Source organism: Equus caballus, chromosome 4 (assembly GCF_041296265.1).
Source record: "Equus caballus isolate H_3958 breed thoroughbred chromosome 4, TB-T2T, whole genome shotgun sequence".
NCBI lineage: Eukaryota > Metazoa > Chordata > Mammalia > Perissodactyla > Equidae > Equus > Equus caballus.
Genome location: NC_091687.1, coordinates 2,995,116 through 3,009,373, shown reverse-complemented (window position 1 = coordinate 3,009,373; position 14,258 = coordinate 2,995,116). Strand labels below are relative to the sequence as shown.

The window sequence follows — 14,258 nt, the reverse complement described above, 5'->3', positions numbered from 1 at the left end:
GAGCGATGTGATACTCATCGTCTCTGAACATTATATATTAGTAGCTGTGTAGACAGATTGACAACTAAGTGCTTTTGCTCATGCATTTTAGATACTTTTGAGCAATAGGTTGCCTAATGTCTGTTATAGAAAGTTCTGAACTTACACATTTTTATAGCTGTATAATTTTTTATGCCATCTGTTCAGTATATAAGCTAACTAACTTTAAGAATTTTAGTGTCACTGAAATTGTGTATAGATACAGATATAGCTGTGCATAGATGTAGATATATATATTCTGTTTATAAAATGTTTGGTAAGTGCATCACCAATTTCTATTTTCTAGTGTAGTTAAAAATTGTGTGTAGAGATATGTGTACACACACAATTTTATATACACATGAATATGTTTTATTTATGAAATGTGATAAATGTACTCACCAATTTCTGTTTATTTTTCAGAGTCATTTGCCCTGGCTCCACAGTTCCCACCCTGGATTAGAAAAAATAAGTGCGATAGTGTGGGAAGGCAACGACTGCAAGAAAGCAGACATGTCTGTCCTTGAAATCAGTGGCATGATAATGAACAGAGTGAGTGTGTAAATTTTATTCTTTTAGTTCAAGGATAAGATTAGTAATGTATTAAATAATTACAGGAATGTTATATTTATAACTTAGCTCATTTCTTCAAGCTGAAAAAATTCTTATTTGTATTTGGCTCCGCCTGTGAGGTAAGCAGCGGTCTGTCTCCAGACCACCCCACTCTCGTTTGCTAGTGTTTGACTCTTCTGACCAAGAGCACATGCTAGAATCTAAAGTTTTCTTTGGTACGTTATCCTTTCTTTTGCTTTCAGTGGACCGAATTGAGAAGCTGCTAGACACATACAAGTGTTGGTGACGACTCATTGTTTTCTGCATCAGTCCTCCTGGTTCATTTATTTACTAGTACCCGAAACTTTTAAAAAATTCAAACTAGCATTTGTTTGAATACAAAATAGAAACTTTGCATTCATACTTGCTTGCCCGCTGAAATATGTGGAAGTAATGCAGCCGGTGGTAAAATCTTGAGTAGTTTGAAGAAGTAGGGCACAAATGCTGTGGATTTCAATTTCAGTGTGTGTTAAATTGTTCTTATCAGATCATTACTACTTGTTAAGTTTTGCCTGATTCCTCTGGACACCGAGGCACGATTTAACTCGTAGTTCTAAATTGCTTGTGCGTTATTATGCCAGAACTGTTGTGCACACTTTATGTAAGACAGGATCTAAAATAACTGGATCCAGAAAATGATCTGCTTCCTATCACATATCTCGGTGTGAGCAATGAGGACCTGTGGACGAGGAGTGTCTGGGTTCTCGGATCTGGTTGGTGTGCTGTGCCTTCACTTCTGTGACCTAGCAGACCGTTTACATGATGTACAATATGACATTAGCAAGTTAGCTAGATGATGTTTGAGATCCCTCCCAGTTCTACTAATCTTATGTTTTCACATTATTTCCAATTTCCTTTTTTTAATATTTTTTTTTCTGAAGAAGACTGGCCCTGAGCTAAAATCGTGCCCATCTTCCTCTACTTTATATGTGGGACGCCTACCACAGCGTGGCTTGCCAAGCGGTGCCATGTCCACACCCTGGATCCGAACCAGCAAACCCCGGGCCACTGAGAAGCAGAACGTGCGCACTTAACTGCTGCGCCACTGGGCCAGCCCTCCTTCTTTTTTTAATTAATTAATTTTTTTTGGTGAGGAAGATTTGCCCTGAACCAACATCTGTTGCCAATCTTCCTCCTTTTGCTTGAAGAAGATTGTCCCTGAGCTAACGCCAGTGCCAATCTTCCTCTATTTTGTTTGTGTGACACCACCACAGCCTGGCTGACAAGTGCTGTAGGTCCACACCCAGGATCCGAACTTGCAAACCCAGGTCACCAAAGCGGAGTGCACTGAACTTAACCACTAGGCCACAGAGCCTGCCCCTCCAATTTCCTTTTTTATGCTTCCTTGACCCTTTTCCCCCTTCTCTTGCTTAGTTTTATATCCCCTTTAGCATACTCTCTCTTCTAAAATGGTTTTAGAGTTTAAGGGGACATCCGTTTGTATACTGAGCTCTTTAAAGAAAAACACAAATTACAAGTTTATCAAGTAAGTATAATTCTAGATTTTTCCTTTAATGAACTGGATTTAGGTGGATTTAATATTGCAGTATTTGTGAATATTTTGCTTTTGAAAAGATCTGAGTAAGACTGAAATAACTTTCCTTTTGCATCTGCTTAGTGACTTAGAGATCTGATGACGAACTGTCTTTAAAAACTGAAGAAATAATAACTTGTATTTTACACGTAACAGGCTCTCAAACTGGAAATTTAAATTTTATTATTCATGTATTAAAACTATATTTTAACAGAATAATTTCATATCGCTATAAATAAAATAATGCTTAATAGGAACTCATTGTACTGTAGATACGATTTGTGTAAGTTTGTTCTTTTCCCCTCTCTCCATGAAGGTGAACAGCCACGTACCAGGAATAGGATACCAGATTTTTGGAAATGCAATCTCGCTCATCCTGGGTTTAACTCCGTTTGTTTTCCGACTCTCCCAAGCTACAGACTTGGAACAACTCACGGCTCATTCGGCTTCCGAGCTTTACATGATTGCATTCGGTTCTAATGAAGACGTCGTAGTTCTTTCTATGGTCATCATAAGTTTTGTGGTTCGTGTGTCTCTTGTGTGGATTTTCTTTTTCTTGCTCTGTGTAGCAGAAAGAACTTATAAACAGGTGGGTACAAGATAGACTTCTGAATAGAGAATATTTTATCTTTTTCATAATATTCCAAGTATTCCTGAAGTATTTTAGTATCTCATTAAATCGTTTTGACCTGCTAATTATTTTCCTGTTTCGTTTTTGTAATACTTAACCAGGTAAAACCACAACCATCTAAATTCTGTGGATTTTTGATTGTCTGTGGTAATCTACTCAGAAATTAATCCTTGTCTTAATCTTTTTTAGCGATTACTTTTTGCGAAACTCTTTGGACATTTAACGTCAGCAAGGAGGGCTCGAAAATCGGAGGTTCCTCATTTCCGGCTGAAGAAAGTACAGAACATAAAGATGTGGCTGTCGCTCCGGTCCTATCTTAAGGTAGAATGGCGCTGATGATGGCATTCTCCCTGCGCTTGCTCCCTCCCGTGCTGCAGCTTCTTTGTCAATGCACGTGTGTCTAGATGCACGGTCACATCTGCACTCACGTGCTGGTGCACTGCGACCGTGCTGTGTTCTTTTGGATCCATTTGCAGAAATGCAACGTAGGTGTCCAGCTGGTCCTTTACACTAGACCCCTGAAGTCTAAAAGGCTTAAGTGCATCTTAGGTAGGAGAGTGAAGATCAGAGTGTCTTAAATTGACCTTTGTTCATAAATCTCACCAACTTGTGCTCATTCAAAAGCTAAAGTAAAGGTTTTATTTCTATCTAGGATGGTTCTCACAAGCCAGCAGAGGGAGCCCACTGCTTCAAAAAGAATTTAAAAAGTAATCTGATCAGTGAGTCGCCTCACTGCGGTGGCCTGCTACTATTTAAAAATATTAGCTTGTAATTCTGAGCCATTCTTTTCATGCCTTTCTTTTCTTTTAATCTTTTTAAGTAACTTTCCTAATTGTGGAAGTAAGATGAAAAACTCAGGAGGGAAGTGGGAAGTATCTGACTTAGTTTTAGGAAGAGCCTTCATCTGCGGGTTCTGTCTTCGTGGCATTAAGTAGCCCTCAACTCCGTTACATCCTGACTCATCCCATCTCAGTCGAGTTGACCAAAGCCCAAACACCCTCTGGCATACCTAGGTCTTTCCTGCTTTTTATTTTGAAGTAACAATGAAAGAAGTGAAAAAACGCTAGCACTAGTCACCCGCCACGTACCGACATTTCAGTCAATGACAGACCGAATGTGCGACGGTGGTCCCAGAGGTTAGTGCCACACAGCCCGGGTGTGTAGTGGGACATCCGTCTAGGTTTGTGTACAAGGACGCTCGGTGACGTTTGCACAACGACGAAATCACCTAACAACGCGTTTCTCAGAGGGTATCCCGTTGTTAAGTGACGATGACTGTGTTTGTCTACCCTTTTGTTTAAAAAATTCATTATTCTATTTATTTATTTAACTTGTTAAATTCAGCTAACTTCGTGTCCATTGAGAAATGCTGCAGGTTGGCGTAGATTATTTTTTCTCACTGTGACGTTCTGTAGTGTGGAGGGAGGGATCTGATCTTTGTTGTGTGTCTTAGTCAGAAGCCACTCCAAATTTCCCCTCATCCTCAACCCGGAGTAGGTATTGCAATCTTTGGCACATTGATTATTTTATTCGGTAAACATTTATTTAATGTTGACCATGTGCCATCCGCTGTTGATGAAATAAAAGTTCCTGCCCTGGGCAACTTACACGTCAGTGAGGGAACACGTAACCCCAGACCTGAGAATTATCCTTGGTGTTTACTTCCCTCTCTTGCGTTGGCAACATCCAGTTTATCACTACTTCCCACCTTTCTGCTTCCAAAATGGATCCTGAATCCATTTACTTCTCTTGGTTTCCATTTCCACCGCCCTAATTGAACCATCAGTCGTCTTATGCATTGGGCTACTGCAGTTGCCTCTTAACTAGCCTTCCAGTACTTTCTTCAGTCTGCCGCCAGAGATCTTTTAGAAATGTAGTTTGACCACATAATTCTTAAAACCTTTTTGGAGGTTCTCCCTTGCTCTTGGTGTAAAGAACAGAATCTTATCAGGACTTAGGATGCCCTTCGTGACCTGGCTCCTGCAGGCAGCCTGCATCTCTTGTCTCACTTTGAAACCCTTTGCTCCCTACATTCCAGCCACACTGGACCCCTTCAGGTCTCTGAATGCACTGTGGTTGTTGCTGCTTTATGCCCTTGCACGTTCTCTTCCTTCTGCCAACAGCACTGCCCTGTGCCTTCCTCCCCCTGCACCTTAGTTTGGTGTGAAAATCACTTCCTTAGGGAGATCTTCCCGGGCCTACACAATCCTGTATTTGGGAGTTAGGAGTGTGGACCCAGGAAGATTTCCCTAAGGAAGTGACTTTTACACCAAACTCCCTACCAGTCTTCTCAGAGCATCCTGTACCTTTGCTTCATGGCGCTCATCACAGCTTATCGCATATGTCTGTGATCAAGAGCTTGAGGTCTGACCCCGTACGAGTTCCTGTGAAGGCAGGGACCACTCTGCTCTTCCCTCTGCGGTATTTCCAGCACCTAGCACAGCGCCTCACTCTGAGCCGGTGCTCAAGAAACGTTTGTTGAATAAGTGATTAGTGTTTGACAAAATGAAGTATTTGGAAGTTATGCTAGGAATTCTATGCTATGTATTTACCGTTTTCACTGTGTTGCAAATCCTGAGGAAATAGTAATACTTTATAATTAAAATTCATCTGACAAATTAGGTGTATTTTCAACATTGTAAGCTATGACCAACCTGCAGTGATGGATCAACACGTTAATTGAAAGCGTGGACTTAGCTGCTAAGATATTTAACAGTGTTTTCTCTTTTTCCCCAGCGTCGAGGTCCTCAGCGATCGGTCGACGTCATAGTGTCATCTGCTTTCTTGTTGACCATCTCGGTTGTGTTTATCTGTTGTGCCCAGGTGAGCTCACTTGTTCTGTGTGGAAATTAGATAATCGTATCTATAAACATGCGGCTTCAGAATGCTTTCTAATAATAAACAATCAAAGTAATAATATAAGTAAGCCTAGTTACACAAGTTTTGAAACTGACTTTTTGCAGTTTATTTTCTTTCAGAAGAATAAATTATCTTATTCATCTCTATGCCACAAACAGTGGCTAGCATATTCTCAGATGTCTATTAATTAGTTTTTGTCTACAATTCACCTGGTTATCTTTATTTCCAAAAACAAACTTATGAGTGACTAGAGTTATGAAATTGTTTCGGACTGTTTTCAATGAATTTCTGCTTTCATATTTAATATTCATATACTTTGCATATTTAATATTCTATTTTATATCTGAGTTGTAACTGTGACTTGACTGCCTCATGTTCGAAAAAAGAATTCTCATTGACCAAAATTAGGAAGCGGAAAAGCATCTCAGAATATATTCTATACTATAAAACTTAAACTTCTATTTCAAGCAATATGACATACTAGATTACCTGAAAATTCTTCTGCTTTAAAATACCATACAATGCTCTCAAAAAAGAAAAAACAACTTTTTAATATATATATATGAACATTTTTATATACATATCACATACATATCTGAGTTTATAAGACAGTAGGAGGCCAAAAATGAAGATAAAACTGAAAAACAGAGCAATTAAGTGTGTGTGTTAATGTCGTGGCAGCCCCAGGATAAGCACGTGACGGACGTTGTCAGACTTAGTATCCTGGAGATTTGAGATTTTGTGCCCACGTGAGCCGAGACCCAGGGCCTTGGCCTGCAGCCCTCCTTATGCGTGCGTATACTGTAAGGCCGGGGCCCTCCAAGGCCTTCAGTCTCAGTGAAACGGAGGAATAAGAAAGACGGTCTGCCCACCAGCACAGGAAGACGTAGGGAAGCGTGTCTGACTCTGCCTGGACTCTGCTAGGGTGTGTGACTGTGGGTCTGCCCTCATCACAGGGTCAGGGTTCAAATGTACGTTACAGACCTTGTCCTGTACCCCTTCTGTCAAGGGTTAATATAAAAAGTGATCTTAGGCTCCCGGTACCTGGCAGAAGCAAAACCAAGACTGTTCTGGTGGAATTTGACTTCAGCCGAGGCCTCCCAGGATTTTCACAGATGAAGCCACTTCAGGTTTCAAAACACTTGAGGAGATATCTCAACATGAACGAGTCGGCAGATCGACAAACTGCAGGACCAGGTCTCCAGCTACTGCAGATGAGAGAGTGATCAGAGAGAGACTGTAAGACAACTTGTTTAGAATGATTAAAGACATGGGTAACACTGAAAAAAGAACAGATAGATTTGGGAAAAACACAAACAGCACTTCAAAGAAATGAAAAATATAGTCATTGACATTAAGAACACAACAAACAACAAATAGCAGATTGAAGACTGCCAAAGATAGTGAACTGGGAGATGGAAGAAATTATCCGGAACATAGGACAGAAAGAGAGATGGAAGTGTGGGAAGGAGGTTGAGACAGATGGGGGACCCAACACGTAGCTCATAGGAATTCCAGACGGCAGGAAGAGGGAGAGCAGGATTTGGAGAGATGAGGCTAGGAGTTTGTCTGAACTGATGAAAGACATTAGTCTTCAGATTTAGGAAGCACGGCAAGAACAAGAAGCAGCAATAAAAATAAATCCACACTTAGACACATTGTAGAGAAACTGTAGCACACCAAAAACAGAGAAAAATCTTAAAAGCAGCCAAAAGGAAAAGACAGATTTTCTTTTACTCACAGTTTCTTATTGCATCTCAGTCTTTTCTTAGGGTTTGATTTCAATGTTGCTGAAGTGCATCCTGCAGTAGTTGTCTCTCTCACGAACATAAGATCTATCTATTGCTATCAACAAAAGACACATGAAACATGGGTAACATTGAAAGCTTTTGAACGTAAAAGGATAGAAACAGATGTTGTAGGCAAATACTAGCCAACAGAAAGCTGGTGAATTTCCATTAATATCAGATGAAATAGTAATCCAAGAAGAATTGCTGGGGATAAGGAGAAGCCTGACAAAAGTTGAAAGAATAATTTTTCAAGAAGATAGAACAATTCCAAAGTAATCATATAACTTCAAATATATGGCCAAAATCAATAGCACTGTAGTGAGAAATTGACAAAATACCACGTTGGGAGATTTCAACACATTTCTTTCAGTAATTGGTAGATGAAGCAGACAAAAGAATATATAGTAAGTACACGTATCTAAACAAGATAGTTAAAAGTTTGTTCTGAGATTGGAGAATGTATTCTTTTCAGGCACAAGGACAGTTTATAAAGCTTTGCCGTGGACCAGGCCGCAGAGTGGCTCTCAGCTGGTAGCGTACAGACCTCTTGCTCTGGCTGTAATGCAGAAATCAATGACAGCAGCAAAAAACTCACACGGTCGGAAATTTTACAACATACAAATAGCAAATGTGTAAAAAGGAAAAGCATAGTATTAAACTGTAAAGGGCTGGTACAGTTGAGAATTTTTTTTTAAGAATACTAGTATAAATTACTTTATGTCATTAAAGTTGAAAGCTTTAGGTGGACAATTTTCTAGAAAGGCATAATTTATTAAAACTGACTCAAAATTAACTGAAACCTGAGGAGACCTGTAACCATAAAGTGGTATTGATTCATAGTTTAAAAATCTGCCACTGACAAAAATCCTCGGGACCCATGTGCATTTACAGGTGAATTTTGCCAAATATTCAAGTAAACAGGAAATCCTCGTCCTACACGAAAGATCTAAAGAATAGAAAAAGAGGGAATATCCCCCAGTTCATTTTATGTGGCTGACGTAACCTTGATAGCAATGCCACAGAGACACATGAAAATGGGAAGCTGTGAGCTAATTTCCCTCATTAACGTAGACGCAGAACACTAGGAACAAGCAGCCAGCAGGTGCATGACAGTAAGTATTCCACGACTGAGGTCATTTATCCCTGGAACACACACATCTTCAGCTTTACAGAACCCGTTAATCTAGTTTGAGCTCCTCCAGTTGATTAAAGGAAGAGAAAACCTCTGATCATCTCAACAGATGCGGAAAACAAGGCATAAATTTCAGCGGAGAGTCGAGATCTGGTGCCTGGGAAGCACCGTGCTCCGTCTGCTGCACTGTGTGTGTCGAAAGTCAGAGCCCACGTCGTCCGTGTGACATGCGTTACCTTAGGGGGTGTGCTTCAAAGTCAGGAGTCAGACGGCTGCCCTCTCTGCTGCTTCTAGTCAGCATTTTGATGGCGGGTACTAACCCGTGAAGATGGGGAAAAAGAAAGAAATGGGTTAAAGATTGGAAAGGAAAAAACAAAACCATAGACTATGTGATTATCCACATAGAACACCCCAGTGACTTTACAGACAAATTATTAAAAATATGATAGGTCTTTTAGAAGATCATGATCAACAAAAATAGATACAAAATCAACAATAAAAAATTAATTTTGGGGCCAGCCCCAGTGGCCTAGTGGTTAAGTTTGGCGTGTTCTGCTTTGGCGGCCTGGATTTGGCTCTGGGCACAGACCTACACCACTCGTCTGTCAGTGGCTGTGCTGGGGCAGTGGCTCACATACACAAAGAGGAAGATTGGCAACAGATGTTAGCTCAGGGCGAATGTTCCTCAGCAAGAAAACATCAATTTTATTTCTGTAAGCCAGAGATCAGGGAACTTCCTCTGTAAAGAGCTGGATAGTAAATATTTTAGACTTTTGCCTGACACATGCAGTCTCTCATATATTCTTCTCCGGCCCTCCTTTAAAATTTTAAGTACCACAAGAGACACCAAAAATGACAAAACAGAGTCTTGGAAAAGATATTGGCAAAATAAATGGCTTAAATAGCATTGTTACTCAGACTATATAAACAATTTCTACGATCAGTATGAAAAACAGACAGCCTCGTAGAAGAAAGTGCATATAGGATATGAGAAGGTAATTTACAGGAGAGGAAAGTGAGTGAGCACCAAGCGTATGAAGCGCGTTCATCCCCCTAAGTAGTCAGGAAAAGTGCAAGTGAAACAACGAGAGAGCAGTTTACACCCACCATATTGCAGGAACTCGGAAGGTGGGTACTACCAAGAGTGGACAAAAAGAGGTCAAAGGGAACTTGGCTACACTGCTGAGAGTGTAAATCGGTACAGCTGTTTTTAGAGGGAAAGTTGTCATATCTAATAAGGTTGAATATGAGAACATCCAAGGACCCAGCGATTTCACTCCTAGATACTAACTCCTGGAGAGAGTCCCGGATGTGCACAAGGAGACACATCAAAGGGTGTTTATTGCAGCGTCGTCTGTAGTAGGAAAGTTGGCAACAAAACCAACGTGAGTTGGGAGAGTCGGCCGGCACACTGTGGTCGGGTCCGTTACTGTAATTCCTCGTAGGAGGTGGAATGGATGGTCAGAGCTTAGTGCACCAACACGGTTGAGGGTGGAAAACAAAGTTCAGTGGAATAAAAAGCAAACTGAAGAATGATACGGGCAGTGTGATAACATTTATGTAATTGTGAAATATATATAAGTAACAGTATAAGGATGCATATGTAGCTAAATTATAAAAACTGCATGGAGGAGATAAACAGAAAATTCATTACCCTTATGGAGGGGGGTGGGGAAGAAGGGAATGGTGGTCAAGAAAAGCGTAAAGGGGTTTAATCTGAATCTGTAACCCTTTGTTTTTCAAAAATCTGAAAGAAATCTTACAGATAATAAGATCTGACAAGAGTGGGTCGAGGCCCCATGGATTTTGGTTACACTGAACTCTGTACTTTTTATGTGCTTGACATGTTTCATAGTAACGTGGAATGTTTTTTAAATGTAATACTACATTCGTGATCAAATGAATGAGGTAGAGTGTTATTTTCTTTTAAAAAGAGGTTGTTCGAATCCCGTTGCTTCTTGTTCCCTTTTCGTACACTTCTAGCTGCTTCACGTGCATGAGATCTTCCTTGACTGTCACTACAATTGGGAGCTGGTCATCTGGTGCATCTCGTTAACACTTTTTCTCCTAAGATTTGTTACCCTCGGGTCAGAAACCAGTAAAAAATATAGCAATACCTCAATATTACTCACTGAACAGGTGAGCATGCATGTTTATTATGTTATAAATTAGTGTCTGTAATCTACACATTAAACTAAACGTTTTTGTTTACTTCAAGTTCCTCAGGGCCCTATATTATTAGATTAAGACCATTTGTTTTATAATTTGGTGGGACGCAGCCTCCCTTCAGTGTTTCTGCCTTGATGCAGGTTTGAACTCTCATCTTCTGTTTTTATGTCCCACCTTCACTTGAGAAGAAGGAAGCTCCATTTATAGAAATGCTGGATTTTAGGCCATTAGTGGGATGTGCTTGCTTTGCAGTGTAGCTGAGCCCTATTTGAATAAGCATGAATTTGTATTCACTAGAAAGGATAAAGCGTAGTCATTTTGATGGTTAACGTTATTTTGTATGAATTTGTTTAATATTTTCCTTGCCATTTACTAGGAATTATTGGAAGAAACTTATTGCCAGTGAACTTGTTGAGTATTTTGATTTTGGAAGATCAGTAGCCCTGTCAAACGAGCTCAGTCTCAGGGAAAGGGAGAGGGGCTGGCAAGCGAACTGGTCCCCTCTCTGCTACGGTGCCTTGTCGGCCGGTGTGGCTCCGGGACGGAAGCGCTTCACCTTGTCAGTGACGCCATCCGGTTTCCTTTCTTGTTTCGGCTTTTAGTTACATCTGGAAAGCTTAAATAGCAGTTATTACTTTCTTTATTATTGAATTCTAGAAGCTTATGGCAGGAAATTTGGAATATACAGTAAAGTACAAAGAAGAATATTAATATCACCTATAATCTCAATAACCAGAGAACAACCATTAATATTTTAGAGACTATCTTTCAATTCCTTTTAAAAATGAGTGTTTGTTATAATTTTAAGTATTTTTAATTATTTACCATTTTTTTCTTATGAAAGATAAACCTCTACTTGAAAATGGAGAAGAAACCCAACAAGAAAGAGGAACTGACACTAGTGAATAATGTTTTAAAACTGGCTACTAAACTGCTAAAGGTAAAAACAGAATTGAAACGGACGGGCGGAGAACGCACTGTCCTCACGCTGCATCTTAGTCTTCTGTTCGTGGAGCCCATCTTGTATTTGGTTTTCTAAATTATCTGAACTGTTTCCAAATTATATTTGAGCACGTTCACGCAGTTTACACTTTACTTCTCATTGCAACGCTAATAAAAGTAATCCAAATCATTTCAGTTTTGAGATTTTAGTATCTTAGAGTACTGCAGAGGTTAGATGCATCATTGGAAATTTTTGCCTCCTAGAACTTAAAATTGATTTCAAAAAAGATTTGATGTTACTTTGGAAATCTTTTCATTTTGTATTTCTCAGAGCAGTCTTCTGCTTGGCCTGAGGTAACTTAAAAAGTGGCAATATGTAATCATTGGAATAAATGTACCTCACCAACAAACGTTTACATTCTTAAATCATTTTTGGTAACAGTTGAAAAGAATATAATTTCAGTTCATCGGATCTCATAATAATAACCCTTTGGAGGTAATTTAATAAAATATTTTTACCACTATTTTGCGGTTTTAGTAATGCTTTTCTTTCTTAAAAGGAAAATGTTTTTTTAAATCTCAGTTTCTGTAGCAAATTGAGTATAATTCTTAGAGTCATTTCTAAGTCTTCAGAGAATGGCATGAAGTCAGTTGTGTCTCAGTGTTGTGGTTAATTCTTCAGTCAACTAGAAAGTATTAAATGGGTACAGACTGCGCCTCACTGTGTATCAGGCGGTGAAAGGGTTGGGAAGAGGTGGTGGATTTGCTCGATGCATGTGTGGTGAGTGTCCTCAGAGTGTGGGCACCGTGCTGGACAGGACGAGGCAGTAACCCTGAGACTGACGAGCAGCTTCAGTCGCAGAGTAGAGAGAAATACAGAAATAACTAGAGTACAAAGCACAACAGTGTGATCCTTGCTCATCACACATAGTCTCCTGTCAGAAACCTGGGACTTAAGATAGATTGCTCCTTCTCTCTCACTCTTCACAGCCAGGAAATTCTCGAACCCGTTGATGCAACCTCTCAGCTATCTTCCCATTCATCCCTCTTCCCTATCAGTACGCCCTGAGTCAGACCCTCCTTGTCTCTCGCTTGAGCTTCTGATATGTCGCTGCTTCCAGTCTCACTGCTCTCCACTCCCTCTTCCTCATGGCTGGCCCGCTGGTCCTTCTCACATGCCCCTCCCCTGACTCCGTCCCTCACTGCCAGTCTGCCAGTGCAGTCTGCCTGAGGAATGACCCTTACCTAAGCAGCTGGTTTTGTGAGTTCCTAGCATTTCTTCCCTTGCGCTTGGGTCCTAACAATGCTGAGCGATCCGTAGCGGTTCACAGGTGCCATGTTCTCGTGTGTCTTAGGGAATACCTGCTCTCCCCACCCTCTGAGTTTCAGGAGCACCTTCCTCTGTGGCCTGCTGCCTTTTATAGTGGGTTCTTTATTTGCATGTCTATCAGACTGTAAGGTCCTTCAGCCTGAATCGTAACTTCCCAGAGCCTAGCACAAGGCCTGGCATATAATAACAACTTTAAATGTTTGAATCAATCAATTAATTAATCCGTGTATTTGAAAACTGTCTCAAAGGGGAATTTTTACATATGTATTAATATTGGCAGAAAATTTGGCTAATTACATTTCGAATTCTTCTGCAAAAAGATACTGTTCTCTTTTAGTGTCTTCTCTTACACTGAACAGTCTACTCGAACCTCCTTGTAGCTACTAGACCAGCACTTGACTAGTCTTTCATTTGGGACAGAAGTTGGAGTTACAAATTTAGCTTACAGAGTTCTTTTAAAGGAAGTCACTCTCTCCTAAAAAAATTAAAACTATAATTACTTATTTCAAGTTTAACCAAGTTTATCCTTTCTAAAACTACGCCTAATTTGTAACCGTTTTTGAAGGTGTTTTTAAAACCGCTCATTATGTACTGCCCTGAGTTAGTGTCGCTGACCGTTGCTGGTGAGTCTGAGCTCGTGTCCCCTCTCCTGCCAGGAGCTGGACAGCCCCTTCAGACTGTACGGGCTCACGATGAACCCCCTGCTCTACAACATCACGCAGGTCGTCATCCTGTCGGCCGTGTCCGGCGTCATCAGTGACCTGCTTGGCTTCAATTTAAAGGTAAGGACTGGCAGGTGGCTTTTATTCCTTGGTGTCCCATCGCATTTTTGTGACTTTCATTTTACCCTAGCATTCTTTTCAGACCTCACATGCACAGGAACAGAGTCATTTTGATTATATTGTATAAAAGTAGTGAAAATAACTTCACATGTAATTTCAAAGAGTGATAAATATTCCTGGTTTATAGTTCTGATGGAACTCCTAACCTGGAACAGGATTCATTACAAATAGGACTCTCTTGTGTGGGATAAATGGAGGCATCTATTTTTACTCATATAATCTGAAGCTAATTTAGATGAGAGAAAAAGAAGATCCCTATTTCTTTTTTTTGCCAAAAGTTATATTAATTATCTATATAGCAAGGCATACATCCTCTAACATATGCACAGCTGTTAGTGAATACATACTAGAATATTCATATTAAACAAGTAGTATATGTATATTGTCACTTCCCAGTAA

The 14,258-nt window shown here is 40.1% G+C and overlaps 1 protein-coding gene across 10 annotated transcripts in view; it reads left to right on the top strand.

The window, feature by feature from the left end:
• The window catches only part of PHTF2 (putative homeodomain transcription factor 2), a 120,467-nt gene that overhangs the window by 103,590 nt on the left and 2,619 nt on the right, over positions 1–14,258 (top strand). For all 10 annotated transcript variants that reach the window (XM_023638756.2, XM_070264235.1, XM_070264236.1 and 7 more), the window contains 7 exon segments: positions 442–570; positions 2,481–2,753; positions 2,985–3,116; positions 5,532–5,618; positions 10,560–10,715; positions 11,590–11,685; positions 13,674–13,799. In XM_023638756.2, the coding sequence (XP_023494524.1) occupies positions 442–570; positions 2,481–2,753; positions 2,985–3,116; positions 5,532–5,618; positions 10,560–10,715; positions 11,590–11,685; positions 13,674–13,799 (999 nt within the window).